The following is a 24,116-nucleotide window of genomic DNA, read 5'->3' as shown; positions in this document are numbered from 1 at the left end:
AGGAATCTATTAATACTTTACGTATTTTAGAAATGTACTCTCAAGAAATATTTTTACAAGAAATGTTGATTATTTCTGTTCACGGTTACTTCCTAGCGAAGTTCACCTCATCCATAGAATACTAAAGCAATATCTACGCACCGAGAATCGGATACAATTGAGCCTTATTTTTGTAGTAAATGGACTCACGTCCAGTTTTAACGATACTTATCAGTAGGAATATCATGAAGACCGTTCTCACAAACTTCGATTAATTTTCGTGGTTTCTCTGTAGAATGTCTTCATGGTCGGCTATAATTTTTATTTTTAATATTTGTCTTTCAACCTTGTTTTATGTAGCTCCGTTTTTATCATTTAAAATGTTTTTATAAATATTTTTATTGTATATAAGTTGGTTACCACTGCCAGACAGACGTTTTTTATCGTTTCCTACATCACCGATGCGGAATTATGTCCCTTGTGCCTGTGATTACACTAGCTCACTCACCCTTCTAACCGGAACATAACAATACAGTGTACTGTTATTTGGCAGTAGAATATCTGAATTAGATAGATTAGTAGATATTTTAGATGTTTTTGCCCTGGTTTGAACCTGCAATCAGCGGTCAAGGTTCCCCTGCTCTAACCATTCGGCTAACTTCGTCTTTTTTTACGTCTTTATCAATAATATATAAAACAGAAAAGTTTGAGCGCGCTTATCTTAAAATCCACCAGTTTGCTATTGAGAAAGGCTTGAAGACAATGACAACTTTTAACGCGTACAAAACCGTGCGTGTAGCTAGTCATTATATATTCCTAGAATGCAATAAATTAAGTTCAAAGTAACCGGATAGTTGTGTTATGTATAATAACGTATTAAATGTAAATAATTAAACAATGTACATAGCAAAACATTATTACTACTTACAAGCGCACGCTCGCAGTCATATTAAATACAATCATACATATTCAAAACATACCGCTTAGAACATAAACGCAATAGAAATGAAAAATAAACTTAAATAAAGAATATAGACACTAATTGACTTATTTATTAATATTATATTATTATAATTGGTTTGGTATTCGAAAAAAAACACACAGATTCGCGTAACAAATCAACATTACCTAACATTTAGTGTTAAAGGCGATAATAATCAAATTTAAAACCTACCTATGACATAGGAGTAACCGTCCAGCGTAAGAACACATTTCCTCAACGCACCCGATACCGATCGATGTCTGTGCGTCCTTGGAGCTGCACCCAGGGCTCTACCGCCCCCAGGGTCGCTGTGACACTTGTGCACCAGCTCCTTATCGTTAGCCACATTACTGTTTCCGTCCACGGAGCCCTGCCTACTACCCTCCAACAAAGCCTTGCCACGTCGCATCATCACATTATACGCTACCTCCAGTTCACAGATAACCAGTTTCGTTCTTAACACTTCAAAGGGAATTAGTTCACACAATCAATCACTCCAACTACCGTTTCACTTCTGTTTTTGTTTTGATACGTTGCAGCGTCATAAGCAATGTACATGTAAACTTTTTTAGTTATTCACAGATGTTGTCGATTTATGACGATTTCACTAGAACACATCAACACAAACGGACTTAGTACCGTACTATTTTTCTAGTAACTGTTGCGTAGGTGACGGGACCGCCTTTATGAATAATTATATATGCATTCAAAATAGATAGTTCAAATAGACTTTAACAAATATAATTCGATATTAAATCTGTTCATTCGAATCAATTTAATAGTTCCAAATTGGTCAATTTTGAGATTGGTTTTGAATTAGTGTAACGATTAATTAATTAGCTTGTCAGTTGCTTTGAAATACAATCCTAATCTGATTGTGCAACATTCATAGTATGTAGATTAAACAAAACATGCAATTAAGATAATGGAGGCACGCGTGTATATCAATCGATAGCTTTATTTATATACAAACAAAATAACACGATATAATAATAAAGGGAATGCCAAACTAAGAACGATATCATGTGAATTTAAATACTGGGCCTTATAAGATAATGAAACTCTTGTATGATTTACGCGATGCATTAAAACCAATGAAATGAAATTTCTTGTATTATACCGTTTTCTTTGTAGCGTGAATTCAGAGTAGATTATTCGTAACAGAGCGTGGGATAGTATCGTTAATTTTATTGTTTCTAAATTATCTTACGGCGCCTCAATGGAAATTGCACATTTAAACTTCTTGTCCGTCTGTATTAATATTGTAAATGCGAAAGTAACTCTGTCTGTCTGTCTGTTGTTTACGGCCAAATCACTAAATCGAATTTGATGAAATTTATTATGAAGCAAGCTCGAACTCCAAGAAAGCACATAGGCTACTGTTTCATGTCTAACAAATGACTCAAGTCTTGGATAAGTATAACATATTTATTATTTTATAATATATAGACACTATTGATGAAACTACAGCGTTCTGATTAATTACAGTTACGTATTTAACTTAAGGCTAATATATAACACACTGGTAGGCTTTTGTACGCGCCAACTAACGTATCGTTGGATATAAGAGTCATAACGAACATTTCAACACAAGATACTCTTTGTTGCTCTAGTTTACAAACGCCGGCGGCACTCGTCCGATATTTTAATGCCTCATTCGACGAAGCCTTTAAATAGATAGAAAATTAATTTCAAATAGTTCAGCTATCAAAAATATGCTATATATTTTAAAATAAATTTATCTCAATGATTTAAATACGGAAAATTGACATTGAATAAAAAATGGTGACAACACGGAAATCTATTTTCACGCTTGATGTTTTCCGCCATAGTAACGTGTAGGGCGCTCCATAAACGGTTGCGTCATGTCACTGGGGGTGGGGGCGCCCCCCATTTGTAAACAGATTCTGACGTTGTCCGTTGGACTATTCCAAATCGCGAACAACAGGTGGTCCCGTACGCCTAGTACCACAATATAGAAATTTGTAACAAAACTTGTCCGGGTGACCTAAACTTTTTATGTATATAATTACAAGTCGAAATGAATATTTTGTGTGTAATTATTGAATAAACTTCTCTTTCTTACATGCCGCACTAGACGCGAATTTGACGGGTGCGTTCGAACGCTGTTCAGGGCGGCATGACGCTACCACGCGACCGTTCCGCGTGGAAGGCTGCGCGCAACTGACAGACTATCTAAGGCACATGTTTAGCCGCTACAGGTAGCTCCTGATTAAAACTGGCCACTCTAAGTTCCAAATTCAAAATCCCCGAGGAGTCTAGCAATCGTTTTAAAAACGAAGACGGATTTTTCCGCTCTATTCAATGTCGCTGTGCTCACCTTGAAACCTTTGTGAGTGTGAATTAATTGGAAAGGTTTAAAGGGAAAGCTTTTCTCAACATTTTTCCTTCCGAGTCCTCGTTAGCTAAATTATGAATTTAATTAAATTAAATTTGCATCATCTGTTTTATTTAAAAAATCGTAGTAATATTATTTGGACGGAACGTTTAATATTTTCTTTTCATTTCTTCTTTCATGAAAAATCGTTATCGATCATTCGCTCTATATTTTTTTATTTCATTAATTTGAATGGAAAAAAATCGTACAAAGTGTTATCGTATTGCTATAAATAAATTTTTGGTAAAAAGAAAAGCTTTATGTTTGGTACGAAATAAACAATACTTTGATTATTTGATAAATTGAAACAATCACTCTTATTAAATCCTTAAATAAAAATGTTATCAATATTCTAAGAACGAATAAGAAATATTTTCAAACGAACCGACAATCAGTGAAGTTTTTACGCAAAACTTTACAAAGGCAAAAAATATCTATAACAAGATTTAGTTTTATTTTTTTATTCTGATAATCGGATCATTGAACAAATATATATAAGTCTTATTTTGATACCTTCGCTTATCGCTAACAATGTTGAAATAATATAATTAAAAAAAAAAAAATACTATAAATAAATAAACTTCTAAAAGTGTCATATTCTTGTTACTTCGAGAAATTACGAGTACGTATAATATGTTTTCTGTATTGTGTACAAGATTGAGATGAATTCAGTAAGACAGTTTTAAAATAACTATTTAAATTGCAAAACCTTACTCATAACTTAAAATTACATTGAAAACATCCTTACCAAATAACTCAAGGAAAATAAATATATAATATATCGTTGATAAATCTCTTGCAATTTTAAAGCTTTTAATACTAAAACATAAGAAAAAAACACTTTTCAAATTTTGTACCAAATAAATGTACTAATTTCAGAATTTTAACAGTTTCGTATTTTTTTCTGATTTAGATGAAATCCAGTAAATACTGAATGTTGCTAAAATGCTAAGCGCAATTAGGGACTCCGTCACAAGTGCCTCGTTGATCTGCCTTTCATAAGCTCTCGCGTAAAATGGCTGATTTTGCGCAAGAATTAAAAAAATATATGTTATGAGAATACTAGTAGTTTTATAATTCAAATTTAAATAATTGCGTAGAATATTTATTTGGAGATGTGCAAGGATTTTATAAAGGAATAACGATTGAAAAACTCTATAACAACGAGTTTCCTTATAGATCCTCTATAGGCGTCGGCTATCTTATAATAATGCTGACTTCTACTGTCTGTGACTCCAAAATTGAGACTTCAATAAAGCATGTAAATTCATTTGTCTTGCTTGCCTTGTCTGATTAGCTGTCAAGCGGATTATAAGTAAGGTCATAATGGCTGTCGCTGAAAAAATCGTTCACCAAATATCATTATTTAAATGAGTAAAATTTAAGTGACCAATTCAAAAAATTGATATGAGAAATTTAGATTTACTGTACAATTACTGCTAATATTTTCACAGATTTGCTTAAAGCTCTATAGAAGCTGACTGTGATATATATTGTTTGACGTCCTCTAAAAATAATAATTTAACACGAAACCAATGAAATAATATCCAAGATCTTAACTTATATCACATTTAGTAATTGTTCGTAATCAGATGTAATAGTTTATAGAGATATCTGCTTGATTTAAAAGCTAGTTAAATATTCGGAAAAATCAACAAAAATGAAAACATACGGAAAACAATAGGGACCAATTATCTAACTATCCAGTAACATAAAAACATATCATACGCATACATGAAAAACTAACAAAAAAATATTTATTTGTGGAACACGTCTATTAAAATCAAACTAAAATTGTATCTGAAAAGCATATTAAGTTAAAAGCACTTTCAAGTCGGTATCGAACAAATGTATTTTTTTTTGTGAAGCTGCTAAATAATAAGAGAGATTTAAACGAAGGATTCTAAAAATAAGTTAAAACTTATATTAAATTATATAAATAATATAAATGTTGGTCATGGAATTGATGATTGGTGTAAGTAGTCCTAAAATGTATTCGAAATTTGAATACTAAGGTATAATGAATGGATCGAACACGTATAAACCCACTGATACTTAAGCGTGTTTGAAGTCATGGTTGGTGAACTATCATACTACGTATTTAAACTACTAAAATTACAAAATTTAAAGTTATTCTACATAATATGCTTTTATCTTTAATGATTATTGATCAAAGGGTTCGACTTGAAATGGCAATTATGAAAATGTTCGTTAATTCTCATTAAATCATAAATATGTTTTGAGTAGGCTTATAGTGGTTTTTAAGCGAGGTCGTGATATTATTACATACAGCCTTTGCTTTCTACTCTAACTTGCCGGTTATTTATATATATGTATATTGTTATAAAGGTAAGTGCAAAAAACGTGCCACCTTATGGTAAGCGGTCAGTGACCCTGAACATCAGAGCTGTAGGAAATATTAACTTTTCCTCATATCGCCAATAGCCAGCAACCTTGGGAACTTATATGCTGATGTCCCTTGTGCCTGTAATTATACAGATTCACCCTCTCTGCAAAGCGGAACACAATAGTATTAAGTATTCCAATATCTGATGAATGGGTGGTACTGATTCAAGCTCAGGCTCGCACAAAGTCCAACCACGAAGTGAATATGAATACAAATTTCCTTATATTATATCTTAGATGATAAAAATGCGTGGAGCTAATACGTGTCGACTTCCAGGCAGGATGTATTATATACATATGTTATTGTAGTTAACTAACAACTATGTATTTTTAAATGTTGAACAAGAGCAACTACTGAGTTTCTTGCCGGTTCTTCTCGGTAGAATCTAAATTCCGAACCGGTGGTTTTTTCACTTAGTATACTTTGTTAAATGACGATTCAAAAGTGCTTGTAAAAGCCTACTCGAATAAAGTATATTTTAATTTTTTTATTTCATACTTATGTCTGTATAAGATAACGTTTTGTTTTTGTAATTGCGGCATTTCAAAGGGATGTTTTCTATTAACTCGTTCGTTTATTTGTAATTTTCTTATATGGAATGTTTTTCGTTTAGGAAAATAGACTATAAGTAATATAAAGTACAACCTATTTTCGCGACTTCAATTGCTTTACTTATAGTGTTGCGAGGTATTGTAGGTAGTATCTTAAAAAATAAGATTTTTTTAATATGAAATATTTATCAATATATATTTCACAGACATTTACAATGTGCATGTCTGACAAGACATACAAGAATAAACTTGTTATTCTAAGTACCCGATTACACAGGGTTAGTAACTCTTTATTGGGGCAATGTATACGTTTTTACAACAGGATCCCAGAAAACGTTCAAAATTATTCAATTATAAAATTCAAAAGAGTCGTTAAAGAGCGTTTGTGTGCTAAAGGATATTACAACACTAATGACTTTTTAGTTGACTGCACACCTTGGGAATGAAATGATCGCCTCCAGGCTGTTTCAAATAACTAAAATTGTACATGGAAAATGGTTAAAAAAATATATATATCCCGCTGAGTTTCTTTCGCCGGTTCTTCTCAGGTCCGAGGTGCTAAATTGCGAATCGGTGGTAGATTTTTGACAATCAATAAGCAAGTGTAAACACTTCTATATTGAATAAAGATTTTTGACTTTGACTTTTGACATTACAATGATGCATTACCTTAATGATAAACCTAACTATTGTTCACTAATCGTTAACAAACTAAAAAATTACTGATATATTCTTACGTCACATTACACGGCGAATTGCCAAAAGGAGTTAAAAATTATGAGACTTTTAGCGTACTCTTCTGATATCTTGACAAAGCATATCTTGATTGTAAAAGAAAAAAGGAGAAGCCAATGAATATTCAACTGCTGTTCTAAAAAAAAAAGATTTAGAGTTTCCACCACACTGCTCCAATGCGGGTTGGTGGTGGCCAACACACGTGTGGCAAACATTCCATCCTGCATCGTCGAGAACGACATGATTTATAAAACACATGAACCGATGAGTTCATGTGTTCAGCACATGAACTCATCGGTTAAGATTCACATTATCTAACAACTGTACCGATGCGACTTAATTTTAATCGTATTTTAACAAAAAGGCATAAAAAAATACTTTTACGACGTTCACAAAATTACGAACACAATTACAATCCATTGTAATATTGACAATCAGTCTGATTAATAAACACTGCGCGGTCTGCTAATTCCATTTAATAAATTCATTCATTTAATTACAAACGAATTACAAATTAAATAATAACAAGAGTTAAAAGTTATTTAAACTTTATTAAAATGTCATTAATTTCCAATGATGGTATGTTAATCTTTAATTACATAAATGTCATTGGCAGAGTAGCGTCATGTTATTATTGTTTTTTTTTTTAATACTAGCGGCACTACCGTTTTTCAGATAACATTCGATTTTCAATATTATTTTTTTTAAATTATGATCGTAATAATAAAATAATAATAAAAACACGTTAAGAAATAATATTTGTCTAATCATTAAAATTTTCAATCAATCACTACATAATGCACTTTTTAAACGCAGTAATTTATTCATTTGATAATATGGCCCAGTGGTTAGAACGCGTGCATCTTAATCGATGATTTCGGGTTCAAACCACAGGCAGGCACAACTGAATTTTCATGTGCTTAATTTGTGTTTATAATTCTTCTCGTGTTCGGCGGTGAAGGAAAGCATCGTGAGGAAACCTGCATGTGTCTAATTTCAACGAAATTCTGCCACATGTGCATTCCACCAACCCGCATTGGAGCAGCGTGGTGGAATATGATCCAAACCTTCTCCTCAAGGGAGAGGAGGCCTTTAGCCCAGCAGTGGGTAATTTACAGGCTGCTAAGGCTAAAAAAAAATCTATTAATAATTAGCGTACCAAAAATAAATTTGAATTTAAAAATTGTATTTAAATTAGGAAAATAACACGAAAGTTACGTTAAATAAAAAAAAAATGATGAAGAGTAAAATGTTCCTTAAGAGTATAATACTACCATAACAAAAAAAAATGGCTGGCTGAGTAAGTTGTTTTTTAATGGAGAAACCGTATTATATTCAAGTTACTAGAGACACTATGCCATATTTAAACAAATACAACTGCCTAAATTTGTTATTACTTAAACTACCTAATAAATTTTCAAAAGAGTTAAGTTTCAATTTTATCCGTGAGAGGACGTAAAGGGCTTATCAAATAATAACATTACATGAACTATATTGAGACTCTCGAAAGACAATATTAAAGTACAACATCTCGTTATGTCTTGATTTTTGATAATGACATCAAAATATTATAATATACTGTTAATAAATTTTTAAACCTCTTTATCTTGCCTTGGTCGATTTTTCACATACGTTTACTAAATGAGGTTGTATTAAATTTATAAAATTATTTGCCCAAATGGCATAGTGAAGGAGCACCTTTGTCTTCTTATTAAATAAAAAAAAAATGATATCGTTACTTCAATTAACATAAATATCGATGGATTAATTTTTTATACAAATAATTTGACTTATTAATACATTATCTGTCGTTTCTGAAATTCATGTATTTATTTTATAAACCTAACAATTTTTCGGTGTTTCTGTTAAAGTTTACGCAGCGTTGTTTTTTGTTTTTTTTTTTTTATATTATTCGTTGGTGGACGAGCAAAAGGGCCACCTGATGGTAAGTTGTTTCCACATAGATATACTGGGTACTACTGTTTGACGGTAGAATATCTGATGAGTGGGTAATGCCTACCAAGACGCTGATATAAATATATATTTAAATATACTTAATCCCTTTTATATGAAGGTTTATAATTGTGTAGCAGTACATTATTTTCATTGTTATTGTATTATATCTAAAACAAATATGCAATAAATAAATTGAAATTATCAACTTAAATAAAATTGATAAATACATTTAACTTTAAAGTAATATTTTAAACGGATTAGTAGTTTTATCTTATTCTTGAACAAAGAAACCATTTAACATAAATTACATATTCATATAATTGTCATAATTGATGATTATTAATATAAATAAGATATATAATTAAAATATCACGAACGACTATGTATATAGTACTACATGTACATCGTTCACAAGAACTATTCTATATAAAATATATAACATCGTCTTATTGCCTCCGCCGGTGACAAGGCGTTCGTTCATATTTCGCCCACAGAATCGAAATTTCGTTTTAACGGGAAAATGCTTACAATATTATTGAGTCCGTTTCGCGTCTATGATGAAAAGTTTTAATTCCGTATCGATGATAATCATATATTACATGGGTTTATGTTTAATTTATAGCATGTATGAAAATAAAACGATAAATTTGAAGTTGAGGAATGTCGTGATCGATCATTTAAACTCGTATGAAAATACTGGCTCTTCCCTCCATGATCTTGTTATAAGCTTATAAGGTCGTAAATCCAGAGATCCTGATTTCTAGTCCTGGATCAGCCAATAAAAAGTATTTGGGTTTTTCTCTCGATAAATTCTTAGTAGGAGTCAGTCTTGCGTCTGAACTCTTTCGTGTCATATCGGACATCGTTATTCCATAAATATAATATATAGTTATGTGATTAACGTATAATATACATATAAATACAGAACATATAGTGCACATGTGTCTGTATGGGCATACATAGGTCAAGAGATAGTGTCACGAGATACAGCCTGGAAACAGACGGACAGACAGACGGAAGGACAGCGGAGTCTTAGGAATAGGGTTCCGTTTTACTCTTTAGGTAAATCTAAAAAAGACTGATTTCGGTGTAAAACAATCTTAAATATACTTAATCCCTTTTATATGAAGGTTTATAATTGTGTAGCAGTACATTATTTTCATTTTTATTGTATTATACAGATATATTTCCTTAAATAAATTCTAATAAATAATAACGCTGTAATAAAAAACGACAATTCTTCTTTCTTTACTTCCACCGACATTGTGTTTTTCTACATAGCGCGAGACGGATTATAAATAACTTATCTCGTAAAACTTATTTTGAATTTGAACACGCAAACTTCTCGGTTTCTACGTAAACCATTCTACGTAAACCACTGAACTATCTGATATTACAGTGTCTAACCTGGTTGTAACTATGTTTTATAGTAAAAAAGCTATAATAGGGCTTACGAGTTACCACATGTATGCACGGTCGCCACTCACCACGCAGTGGTATTTCTTACGTTATATAACCGCTTACAACCGCTATGCATCGTCTACGGAAGGTATTTATAAGGCTTAATCACCGTACCTTAAAAACCGCAACATTTAAATATAGCGAGAAGGTCTAATATAACAGTATTTGTATTAAGGTAAAATTATAACATGAAATAGGTACATTTATAACCTCATATATTTATATGTACGTGTAGTTAGTATTAGGAAAATACATTAAATTATTTTTAGATAGTAACGAATCCTTTAACACATAAGCACATATTTTAAAAATCTAAAAACATTAAAAATATATATATATTATATAAAAAATACAAAAATGTAAATTTAAGCAACGAAATCACCAACAAATAAGCCTATCTTTAAAAGAGGGTAAAACTTAAAATAGGGATTGTAGGGAAATTCCAGGAGCGCTTTATATATTGCAGCGATAAAACAAATCGTTAGTGCACGTTTGTATATAGTGAAATGTGCTTTTGTCACGCGACCCTACGATTAGGGCGTGCACAAACGGTCTGGACGCTGACTAGACTTTTTATATCATAATGATTGGGTGGGATATCGAGTTTACCTTTTATTATATCGACACGAGCATGTGATGTTAGCATTAATCTTATATGTAATATTTATATCTGGATCAAACTGGATAAAACTGGATCCAATGACTCACGTGAATACAATAAAAGAATTGTATCCCACTATATGCAAATACGGCATCCAAAAATAAAAAAGTAATACTTTTCACTTACGTGTTGTTGGCGTGTCGTAGGTATTAGGTATAAGAAGTAGCCTAATACTTGGAGTTCCAGGTTGCTTCATACAAAATATCATCTAATTTGGTTCAGTGGTTTAACCAAGAAAGCGTAAAAGATAAACAGTCAGTCTCTCATTGACAGCTAATTTCGCATTCATAATATCAGTATAGATACTTAACTTATAACTGGTTTTTTTTTAAACATACGAGAATGACATTAGTATTATTGTATAATGCACATTTTAATTAATCAAATAATTAAATATAAAAAAAATATATAGACGTGAGAAAGCTTTTTTTTTTTAAAAGAATATTTAGATTTTTCGACTGTGGTGCGGTTTTAGTCCATCTGACTTGGTAAAAATTACTCATCAAATATTCTACCGCGAAACAGAAATACTTAAGTATTGATAAGTGATTTGAAAAACAATGATCTGTCCTCGAAGATTTCTGGCCTTGATATAGCTTGTGATAGTCTAACTGTTTTTAAATCTAAATTATTAAAATTCTTTAATAATAATTATTATGTTATATGAATGCTTCATATTTGTTTTTCAATATTATCATTTTTTCTTTTCATTTTATATTTGCTAATTTTGTAATAATAATGTCAATTAATTTAATTTCTTTTTAATAATGATTAATAAATTTAATATCTAATTTTAATTAATAAATATTTGATGCATGCTGTGATTACCTATAAAAAGAAATACAATTATCATGAGTGTAAATTATATATTAAGTACCTATGTAATACAATTGTAATTTCTGTTGGTGATCCTTTTAAATAAAAATAAAATAAAATAAAATAAAGGACTGAGAGGCAAAGTGGTAAGTGTAACTAACATAACATGTGCCAGTGCCAATGGTCTATTCAGACTGTTAGTCTGTCAGTATTAAATTTAAAAATAAATCAAGAAACTCACGATCTACGGAAATTCACATAAATAAGTCTGACTGATAAAAACATTTATAAAAAAGTGCATTATTTTGTATTTATTGTTACCAAAAGTAATTTATTCCGAGTAATAAAACTGTACTAAATTGTATGTAAAATTTCATCTGTGTCGGTTCGGTGGAAACGGATTAAAATGGTTATCCACAGATAGTGTGAACCTTAATAAAACTGAAAATATTACAATAAAATAATTATATCTTCATAAAATTTCTGATACAGTTGAACGACTTTACTCTTATTGTCATATAGCGTTCGGAGTATTGGTAGTTCGACATCAGTCTGATTGTCGCCCCCAAAAACGGAAAGTAATCTAAATACTTAAATAAAAAAATATTGCCATAATTAAATAATTTGTAAGTGAATACGAAATATAACTTACTGACCGATCTGAAAACACAACACACACTCACAATACTCAATACTGATGTGTTCCGACTTGGAGGGTAAGCGTAACTACAAGGGACGTAACATCTTAATCCTTATGTTTGATGTCACTCACGTCATTATAAACTATAAAAATATTATGAGAGATATATTATTTATATATAAATCACCTTGATACAAGGAATTTAAACATTGAATATAGATTCTATGATTCTAAATTCGTATAGTCAATGAAAGAAGCACAGCCTAAAAAAGGCATTGACGAGCTGCTCTCGGAGGACATTCGTTCCTTAGTCGTCGGATGTATATGTAGAAACTATGTATGAAACTTTTTTTTAATGATTTCCTCTTTTGAACCCTTATAATAATATTTTTTATGAAATAGGTAGGCTGACCGGCAAATGGTCGTTGCGCTACAAGATTAAAAAGTATTGCATAAATATTATTATTATATATATGTCGCAGACAACGTGCTTAATTAGCCATCCAATTAAACGCCTGGCAACTATACTAAAAGGCGCTGTTCAATTAGCGGCCTGAATGAAACTCAGCCAATGAATTTCCATTGATAGAATAGGGAAATTTACTTTCGATAATCTAACCTAAACTAAACTATCAATATAAATATTTTTATTTACATGAGAGTCCCTATTCTATGAATGGAAGATGTATTAGCCGGTATCATTCAGGAAACTGGTTGAACGGTGATTTTTAGTACAGTGTCTAGGCTGTTAATGAAAAGGCTAATTTAACCACTTAGCTGTGACATATAGATTATATTGTTTTATTTTGGTATATTCTGTGTTGAAACGTTTTTATTACAATTAATTTTCAAATTGATTTGTATTACGATGGTTTATTTGGTAATAACTCAAAATAATTTTAATGTAATTAACAATATGTTAGTTTAAGAGGAATATTGTGACATATTACTACTCTACGGTAGAAGTTTAACATAAAAATAATATTATAATTACAATAAATGTACCGGTCACTCAATTAAGCCATACTTTTACGCTTTCATGGCTACAGAACCACTGAACCAATTTAGTTAAAAATTGCTTTTTTTTCTTCCTTCTGAGGATAATTGAGATAAAAGGTTCTAAGGGAGTTTGTAAAGGATATTCGTTACGAATTGAATGATAAGCGTCCGAAGCCAAGTTCACATGGCTTCACTTAGTAAAAGGACATTGATGTTTTTTTTAATCTTCAATTTAGAAGTATCGATTACTTTTTTAAGTTTCTAACCAAAATTGATAATAAAATGTTTGATTGTTATTGACTTCAAATAGTATTTACAAATACTGCCATCACTATCGAAACACGCCTTTGTGATTGTATCAACTAACTTACTAAAGTAAGTTAGGTAAGTTATACTTATCATTGTTAGGCGTTGAAACCAAGGCCGGGGAATAGCTAACTTCACGACATAACACATCCTTAACAGAACTTAAGTTTAATATCAGAACAGAGAAAAATAGAAATGTCATGACTATGTTCTAATATTATAAATATATGTATAAATACAATAAATGTATATTATATGAGAACGGAAGCTATTATTTATTTTGAAATTAAAAACATTATAACACTGTTTGACCGATCACCGTGGAAATTTGTACAAAATAATATACATGTTTTTCATGGAGAGTAGCAGTGGCGTCTTCCTACCTGGCCTAGGTCAGGCTGGGTACCCTCCTTACTTTAGCGTATCCACAGTGGCTGTCTGGTTGCGTTTAGACCTGGTATGGACCTCATAGGCCTAGGAGGATGAAACTAAGCAGTTGTTTTGCTCTAATTATAAAGTCGTTTAGTTTGAAAGTCTAAAAAACTGTACTTACTCTCAAATTTCTCTCATTTTATAATAAATAAAGTCATACACGTTTCTATAACGATACCTATTACAGTGGAAACTCATTGGTATTTTCTTAATTCTCCTAAAATAAAACTGTACTAGGTAGTGCTGATATATTTTTTTATAATATACTTATTTCCACCCTCGGCATCGCCCACTGTTGTCTAGACGAATATTAGGTAACCTTTGCCTTTTTCCGTAACCCTGACAATATGTATACAAAATTGAATGATGATCGTTTGAGTTAAGACGTCAAAACAAACTCCTTTTCGCATCTTTAATATTAATAATGATAAACACTTTTGAGCATACACATATGTACGCATCATAAATCCGATATGCCTTCATGTAGGCTGTATCCTACTAATGTCATTAGAACTTTATACCCAATATTTCATTCATAATAAGTTACATTAAGTTTTGTGAGGATGTTATTATTCAAACACTAGTTATAGAAACATCCGTTACTTATCTTTAATTGCTTTAATGTAAGCTTCGTTTGTTAAGCAAACTTGCTGTTATTTATCTACATTTCGAGTTCATTCATATTTTTAAATAATATAAAACATGGAGCAAAAGGCAGTTAATAAATTAAAATAATAGTTTATAAACACGTGAAAGAATATACATAAATAATAAATAAATATTTACTTATGTACCGTCTTCCTAGTGTAACGAGTACGGTACGTAGGCGATAAGTATTTTTATTTAAATTATTTTGTTATTGTTTTGACATCGATCTTTAATATGAGTGTTAATTTTCAATTTCATCAGACGTTTTGAAGGTGATTAAATTGTTGGCGATGGTGATGAAATTAACTTTGAACGATTCCGTTGCATATACAAATACTAATAAAAGCGTGTTGAAAACCATTTAAATGTTTCACTGCTATAAATTATAAATAAAAAGAAAATTTTGTTCTTGTAAATGCGATTCTTATATGATAATTGCGATAAAGTTGTAATATTAAAAATCCCTGTTACAATTAATTTCAATTGATCTGTAAAATTATGTTGAAATTGAAAAAAAAAATCGTGATCCGATTTTTATTTTTTATGTTAAAATATTATTAACTAATATGCCCGCATGTTCGTAGAGGATTGCAAGTGACAGGTATTTTTTCCCGGATAAAAGTAACCCTTGTGCTATTCCAGACTATAATCTATTTCTGTGCTAAATTTAACGCAGATCGGTCCAGCCGTTACCGTGATTAAATAACAAACATCCATCCATACAAACTTTCCCATTTATGATATAATTAAGATAAATAAATGTTGTCGACATGAAACATATAATTTTACGACATCATCAAAAATAATACAATACCTTCCTCGTCTCTCTACAATTTTATAAACTTAAAGCGTAATGTCTCTAATAGTTGAAGCGATCAGGTAGTGATCTATGATTTGTAACATGATTGATAAAGGTAACGTAACATCCGAGCGGGGAAAGTTTACCAAATAAACTCAGAGTAACGCTAATTATATTATTATTTAAGCCTTATTTATTTACTTACAACGCGATGGCATTGGAGGAATGGGGATATTTACCTGGAAAAGAAAAACAACATATTAAATGACATTAAGAGAACGAAATTATACGTAAACATATGATCCGCCGCGCTGCTATACAGCGGGGTGGTAGCTACACATCCTTTATACGCAGAATTTCTTTAGACCCATGAAGCTCTTCTCACGATGTTGTTAATTTAGCAGTGCTTGCCATAACTTGAACTCACAATGTTTGGTTGATAAATCCTAGCTGTAAAATTAATACATACGTCGAAAACTTTACAATTACAGAATTACATCTATCTCATAAACTTAATATTCTTACAAAATCGTCGAAAGTCTAACATTAAGAGAAATAATCTACTCAATTAATGTTTAGTAGGTAAAAAGAAACCATACGGATGTAAATACTCTGAAAACATACCGATTGTATAAGTAGCGCCATCTATCTGGAAAGTTGCACTCTTACACTTCTTGAAGATTTTCCCGCTGACAATTTGACGAGTGGCGCTGCCATGCGTAGACGGATTCGACATGATTTCCCTCCTTACCGTGGCGCTAGTGTCGAACCTGTTCCTCAACTCCTCGAACGATAGATCGCTCGACAGATCCGGCGTTTGTTCGCGATGCACTTGCCCGCGCCCTTGCCCTAAGGGAGCGTTCGATTCTACCGCTTTTTTGTCCATTTTGCTACACTTTTGTTACACTATCACTTAAACACTTTGACACTTATCGTGACATTGTCACTGATTCACATTGTCATAAGTTCACCTATATAATGAAAAAATACGTGTTAATAATCGACGAATATTCTAAAATAATTTCAAAAATGGAACATGCCTTTTTTTTCTAATGATTTATATAATCGGATCATTAATCAGTGAAACCTCGTGGAGAGGCTTTTGTCATTACAGTGGACCACTCATAAATGCCGAATGTCATTTATCAGAGAGAAATTAATTCGATGCAAGCTCACGTACGGAACATCAATCCTCATATACCCAAACTCCATAATACCATAGCTATCCTTGAAACATACCTGTTAACAAGTGATATGACTAAATTTAGCCACCGCTGCTCTGGCAAATGGTTTGTTTTGATTCAGTCTTGCGTACGTAAACCACGTGTATGCCATGGATTAGTCTGCGGTGTATGAACGGGATTGATGATAACAAATACGAACGTTATAATGATTGTGATTTATTACTTCGTTGCCAACACTCACTCAGCTTGAGTATTAAGTTTATAATCCTTCTCATTAATAGAGGATGAACCCTTCACTCAGTGGTCTGTTGCTGTCTAATATTGAAATTAACGTGTTTGTAAAATCGTCTTACCCAGGAATAAAAGTGCTGTTTTTTAATACGTGACAATTTTGCTTTTCAACTCTGATTATTTTAACGAAAAGTCTTATCATAGTTTAAAGAGCACTCTCCCCAAAAATAGCTTATGAGATCTTTATATAATAATTCTTAAAAAAATATTTAATGTTCAAATGTAGCTTCATTTTAGGCCGAAAGTTTTTTTGGGTAATTTATATCCATTATGTTATTATGAGTTTTATCTTCTTATAAAGAAAATCTTCAAATAATCCTGACTTGTTAAAGTTTTTATTTCTAAAAGTAGGTAAAAGTCTTTTAAGAAGTATTGGGAGCTCTAGATTTTCACGTTATAAAAAGCTCTTACCAAACGAAAATTTCAGTCACATCTTTTTTATTTAAGTAAGTAAGGAGCATATACTATGTACAATAAGTCTTTGAAACAGACTTATTTCGTATTATTTTATTTCAATAAATAATTTGCACTTTTAATGAGTCGTTCATACTTTATTAACAATTAATATCGTAAGAAATATATATTTTAATTAAATTTTTATTTTAATTATATAATAAGAGAAAAATAATAGTACTTAGTGCGCAGGAATTAATATAAATGAATCTTTGTTTCTAAAAACATTTTCGTTATTCTGAGAGAATAAATTACCACTTCGAACGGAACACGATCGTGAAGTATAAAAAAGGAATATCCGACATTAATTGCATTAATTATAGCATTTAAACGAAACACGGAACAAAGTTATTAGTATGTTCGGAAATCGAAAACCGAATGTCATATTTGATCCCAATTTTCAACTAGCTAATTACACTTGCAATTTTTCTATTACTTCAAAACTCCGACATAACTTTGTTAATATCCGACACATCGAATTTCGGACTGTTCATTTGAAACTAACTAATCGAAATTTGTCAAAGCCACATTCATATTGTTAAACTACATGCTGCGGAGATTAAGCGACTGTTAAGTTGCTTTCAATCAGCAACGAAGACCTTCACAGTTGGAATTTTATTCATCTTATTTCATGATATTTTGTTACGGATGTTTTTTGGTTAGATTATTGTGACTAACAGTCACTTCATAGTTATATTTCATTTACGTTTAATATATAATAATTGTATAAGACAACATTATGTATAGTAGTATTTACATGATCTATTGATAGTCAATGACTTCAAGGTTGCGTTTTAAATGTTATCATAATATTAGTGTTAATGAACTAAACATATAACAGTAATGTCCTCTTCAAATTCATCAATCCCAAAAAGTAGATAAATGCGTATAACATAAGTACAGAAGTATTTTTGAAAGCACACGTCCACTTTCATAGTCTGATGTGTCGGACATCTAGGACGATGGAGAGATCAGACGCAACTACTTTATGTCTACTGCGAAGTACAAAAGTAACACTAAGTGGTACTGTAAACTTCTTGTAAGAATAGAATTCCTTTCAAGGGGATCCTTGGGATAGAAATTCAAATAAGCCAGCCACACACAGAAACGAAATAACAAAAAAAAATGTTGAAATATTTTTAAATAAAACCGTTATAAATAGAAAGAGATAGATATATGACTATTTTTGACAGTACACTGTACATTAAGCCGCGTAAAAAACTTCGTTTCATAAAATGCTTAATCATATATTAATTCCAATTCAACCTTGAACTATTTCTTTCATCGTAACCTAAGAAGTTTCACATAAAAATAACGTCTAAAAGCGGCTGCGTTCCTTCGTTAATTTCTCGAACGGTATATAGACAGTTAATTGAAAACATCAGCGAAGACTTTAATGGCTCACGAAGTCGATACGAAACGATCATACTTTCAACGCTACCTTTTACGTGTTTTGTGGAGTGTAGACCTATTTTCATGAGTAATTTTGCTAACTGCATTTACATGATTGCAAGCCGATACAGAATTAGTTCTGTAAGTTTTTTTTTTGTTATTCCATCTGTTATAATATTTTAACAGATTTTTTTACTATTTCAAATAAGATCCACCGTGATGTGACAATTGTAGGGTTGACTAAAGCTGAATCTTGACGATGAGTCATTTAAATTTAATTTTTGTGACAGTAAGTGACACTCACCCACACAAAAAATAATTATCATACAAATAAACTATTGATGCATAATTATACACTTTTAAGCTGAATGTTGTGCTACTCAACCATTACAAATGTCACTTTTTCTTACTTAAATTTAGGATTTATATTCCCTTGCAAGTTTTCGTCTACAAAGCAGATATAAGATTTGAAATTAACATGCACATTTTTATTACTACAAGTATTTAAAACGGGATATTTACCATGTTTTTTTATTTTTATTATGGTGGAGCTCGATATTTCGACATTATCTACGAAATTCTTGTTCACGAGAATAAATATATAAAAAAATATAAAGAAAAATATCGAACTCCACCAAAAAAAAATAAAAAAGATGCTAAATATCCCGTTTTAAATACTTGTAGTTATAAAGTAGGTGTTCAGATCTATACGTAAACGTGAAATCTAAAAGCTAGCTAATATAACTTTTACAATAAGTGTAAATATAATATAGCTTTGTTTCTAACAAACAATTATGTGTTCAATGAATTATTAATACTCCTCTTTTAATGTATTTCCTTCCGTGATGGCAAAATCCAAAGGTAATAGAATGAATCCTACGATTTAAGTGTGGCACAAGTGACCTTTCAAGTCATTAATTGGTTAAAATACTGTTGAGCTATTGAGACTTAAAGCGGTTAAACTCAGACCCAAACCGTTGATCGCGTGACGTGATGTGTTTTTTTTATGTTAGCATTCTCTATCTTTGCCGTTATTCTTTAAAAATTTACTTTAAATGGTTGGAAAATCTTTTTCTGACTACTTTCTCGATATTTATAACACCACCCTCATATTATTTCAACAAAAGAAAGTTTTATTTCTCTGTTACTGTTTATTCAATATAAATACAGCTGCAGGAAAACTTCGTGGTAGTTTTACGATATTTTTTTCCTATTGTCAGTGTAAATATTTAAATGAAATACTTCCTAAATATAATGAGAGAGGTTCAATTAATTTCAAGTTTGAATTTAGAATAAGAAATTCTACAAAAGTAATTGATTGAAATAAATCAAACTAAAAAAGTCTACAAAACAAATCATAATCACGTAGAATACTAGCTGTGTTTCTCCGACATTGCCAATGTAAGGTATGGTTAAATTTCTAACGGCGTCAATGACTATGAGCAGTGATTATCTCTAAACATCAGGTGACCCATTTGCTCGTTCACCAGCCCATGTTATATAAAGAAAATACTGATACTCTGAGCAAAAAACGAACCGATTATGTTACGTGGGTAACATCACTTTTATAAGAACTACATTCGCAGCCTGTACATTTCCCACTGCTGGGCTAAAGGCCTCCTCTCCCTTTGAGGAGAAGGTTTTGAGCATATTCCACCACGCTGTTCCAATGCGGGTTGGTGGAATACACATGTGGGAGAATTTCGTTGAAATTAGACACATGCAGGTTTTCTCACGATGTTTTTCTTCACCGCCGAGTACGAGATGAATGATAAACACAAATTAAGTACATAAAAATTCAGTGGTGCCTGCCTGGGTTTGAATCCGAAATCAGCGGTTAAGATGCACGTGTTCTAACCACTAGGCCATCTGGGCTCATCTCAGTAGCATAAGAACACGAAAGTTATATAAATATTATCACAAACAATTGTAACCATAAATGACCCTCAGTTGTGTCAAACACAAAATCTTTATTGAAAAAGGTTGACAGTGGAAAATTTGATTGTTTAAATATAAAACTCGTTAGGATTCAGTTGTTTGTAAAATTACGAGTACCATATTTGTATTCAACCCAGTGATTCTCACGCAGCCGTATATTTACAACGTGATTTTTTTCGTCGTTCGTTACTGACATACTCGCGTTGTCCACTGCTAAACGTTGGAAATGTAAACAATAACTAACTGATACTAGATGTGCATAAGATCGAAGAATGTAAGCCTAGAAAATAATATAACGCGTGAATCTTAACTTAAAATTTTGATTACTTGTGTTACGTCTATACTATTTATCAGATTTATCAGACTTCGTACAAGTAATGTTGACAGTTAGATGAATGTTGCCAGTATAATGTTATGAACGTACTACACGTGGCGCGAGAGACCATTTTTCAAGAAAATCTAAACTAAGAAATAATTGTCATTACAATGCACTTCGAGTAATAGATAAGCATAATAATATATTTGTTAATGCTTACATTATTTATTGCTCAACACCTATTCAATTTCATTATAGTATGGAATGATTTTGTCTTGTGTAATACGATTATATAAAACATAATTTTCTATAAAGACTTGACTAGATTTTATTCTACGATTTACTTTTTGTATTACAAGCAGGTGCCAGGTGGGAATTAAGGGATTTTATTACGAGTACCGGGTTACCGCTAAATTCATTCGAGTTCCAAGTTGCTCGGCGTTCGTCTGAGAGATTATTATGTAATTTGCACTGGCTGCCTTACTAAGCGATGTCTTACGAATAACAAAAATAACATCTGTAAGAATATTAAAATTATGTATTTTACTTTATGAAACTGACTTAAAGTTAAATTAATCGACGCGATAATCTTAATTTATATAAAATCAAAAAAAAAATTACTGGTTAACTCAAAATAAAAAACATTTTTTAGTAATTGGAACCTAAATGTACTAAATTCTACAAAAATAAATGGCGATCCATTAGAGGTGATCCCAATATAGACTGACCGAATACTGTCTTAGTCAGCCAGGAATCTACTAAGATTAATCGATTACAACACAAGAAAGACAACTAAAAATCCACAGAATTCTTTTAATCCTGAACTACAAACTCAAACATATACATCTAACTACGAAACTGATATAATAGATATAAGCAAGAAAAAATATAATAAAAAAAAAAGAAACGAAACATAAACTAAACGTAAATATTTGAATTTAGAATAGTAGTTATAGAGATAATAGAAGATCCTTAAACTGACAAAATGATAATGAGAAAAACGCCGTGCGGTAAGCATAACAAAAAACGGGCCAAATTGGAGTCGAACTCTCGCGCTAAGGGTTACGTCACGACTTAATTTTATTGTTATTATTATTTGTCGTGAGCAGGTGGGATTACACGAACTTTCCGGTAATTTTAATTAAATCTACATAAGGTGAAATTAACCACTGACAGACTCATCATGAGATCGTCGAATCTATAGGACCGATTTACTTGAAATTGGGCATTTGGAAATTTTAATTTAAGGAGGAGAAATGATATTGGTATAGGTGTATGATTTTTACCCGTACGAAGTCTGTGTGGCAAGCTCGTATATCACAGAGTTGTTTTTTTTTTTAATTTATTGTAATTTTGGAGACATCATAAATCATACGATTTTAATATTGTAACATAGAGAGTGTATAATATATATATAATGAGTGTGTATATAAGAGAATATATTATGTGGTTGGTCGTATAAACTAATGTCCAACTCTCTCTTATTTAATTTTTATTGGTATAATTTAAAAAAAATAAAAACCAATAATAAACCAAGAGAAAATTGTTTAAAACTATCTAAAACACAAATACATTTATAACATAATATCTAAATATGTACTACACTACGTATTTATACGTTAGTATGTATTAGTACTAAAGAATATATTTTACTGATTTAGTGTTTTTTTAATTGTACTTTCAAAATAACTCCAAACTCCAATAGTAGATGATATTCGAATTGTAAATTGACTTTGGTAGAACACGTTACGTATATCCAAGTATAAGTAAAAGTACACCTTTAAAGCGTCAAACAGTATTAATAAAACGTACAATTTGAAATGAAAAAAATGTAGAAATATACAGTGGTTAAATGTTATCGTTCCCAGTGGTATAAAACATTTATTTTTAATGTCATTTCTAGATAATCGCTTAAGCTCGTTCCTCCCTTTGGCTTGGCGGTGTAATTTATTATTTAGTTACGTCCACTGGACTTTTTGGTCTGGCTATTAGTCTTACTTCTGCCGTCTACAAATGATCCCACTGTCAGCCACTTTATGCTTAAATTCTTATTAAAATAAGTGATGACATGAAATTTTCAGGCTTAATAATATTTGTTGTTTTGTTTGCGCGAATTTCATTCGTTTTAAAATCAAAAGCGTGTTGATCTAGGTCAGAGGATTTTATCAAATTGAAGATATATAATCTATCTATATCAATGGTAATTGTTATTTATATGGAAATAAGGTATTCTCCTCGGTATATTGATCTTTTTTTTTATATTGTAGATTTTTTTGAGGTTTAGCTCTATCGATAAAAATGTAGAAACAAGAGTTGGAAAAAAATCTCCAATCGTAAACCCTAACTTTACTTATATAATTTGTATTCCTCAAACTTTCAAAAAGCCGAGGTGGCCCAATGGTTAGAACGCGTACATCTTAACCGACGATTGCGGGTCCAAACCCAGGCAAGCACCACTGGATTTTCATGTGCTTAATTTATGTTTATATTTCATCTCGAGCTGGGTGCTGAAAGAAAACATCGTGAGGAAACCTGCATGTGTCTAATTTCAACGAAATTCTGCCACCAACCCGCATTGGAGCAGCGTGGTGGAATATGTCATCCAAAACTTCACCTCAAATGGAGAGGAAATTGACAGGCTCTTACTATATATTCTATTTAAATTTTCAAAAATGATTATGAACTTTATTACTGGTTGAACACTACCTACTTGTAATCAACATTTGAATTCGATTTAGCTTCAGTAACATCGTTTAACATTATATCATTTGA

General features: G+C 31.3%; 1 protein-coding gene across 6 annotated transcripts in view; it reads right to left on the bottom strand.

Moving 5' to 3' along the window:
* Positions 1 to 24,116, bottom strand: part of LOC125076861 (calcium/calmodulin-dependent 3',5'-cyclic nucleotide phosphodiesterase 1) — a 451,483-nt gene that overhangs the window by 171,431 nt on the left and 255,936 nt on the right. For 4 of the 6 annotated variants that reach the window (XM_047688579.1, XM_047688581.1, XM_047688582.1 and 1 more), the window contains exon 1: positions 1,154 to 1,624. The exons of 1 other annotated variant lie outside the window; for it this stretch is intronic. In XM_047688579.1, coding sequence (XP_047544535.1) covers positions 1,154 to 1,373 — 220 coding nt within the window. In that variant the 5' untranslated portion in view covers positions 1,374 to 1,624. Of the gene's footprint in view, positions 1 to 1,153; positions 1,625 to 3,047; positions 3,134 to 24,116 lie in introns of those variants that run through there. One more of the 6 variants, XM_047688580.1, reaches the window with a different exon arrangement.

The sequence above is a fragment of the Vanessa atalanta genome, chromosome 3 (genome assembly GCF_905147765.1).
Source record: "Vanessa atalanta chromosome 3, ilVanAtal1.2, whole genome shotgun sequence".
NCBI classification, from domain to species: Eukaryota; Metazoa; Arthropoda; class Insecta; order Lepidoptera; family Nymphalidae; genus Vanessa; species Vanessa atalanta.
The sequence above is the reverse complement of the archived record's forward strand: the minus strand, read 5'-3'. Positions and strand labels throughout refer to the sequence as shown.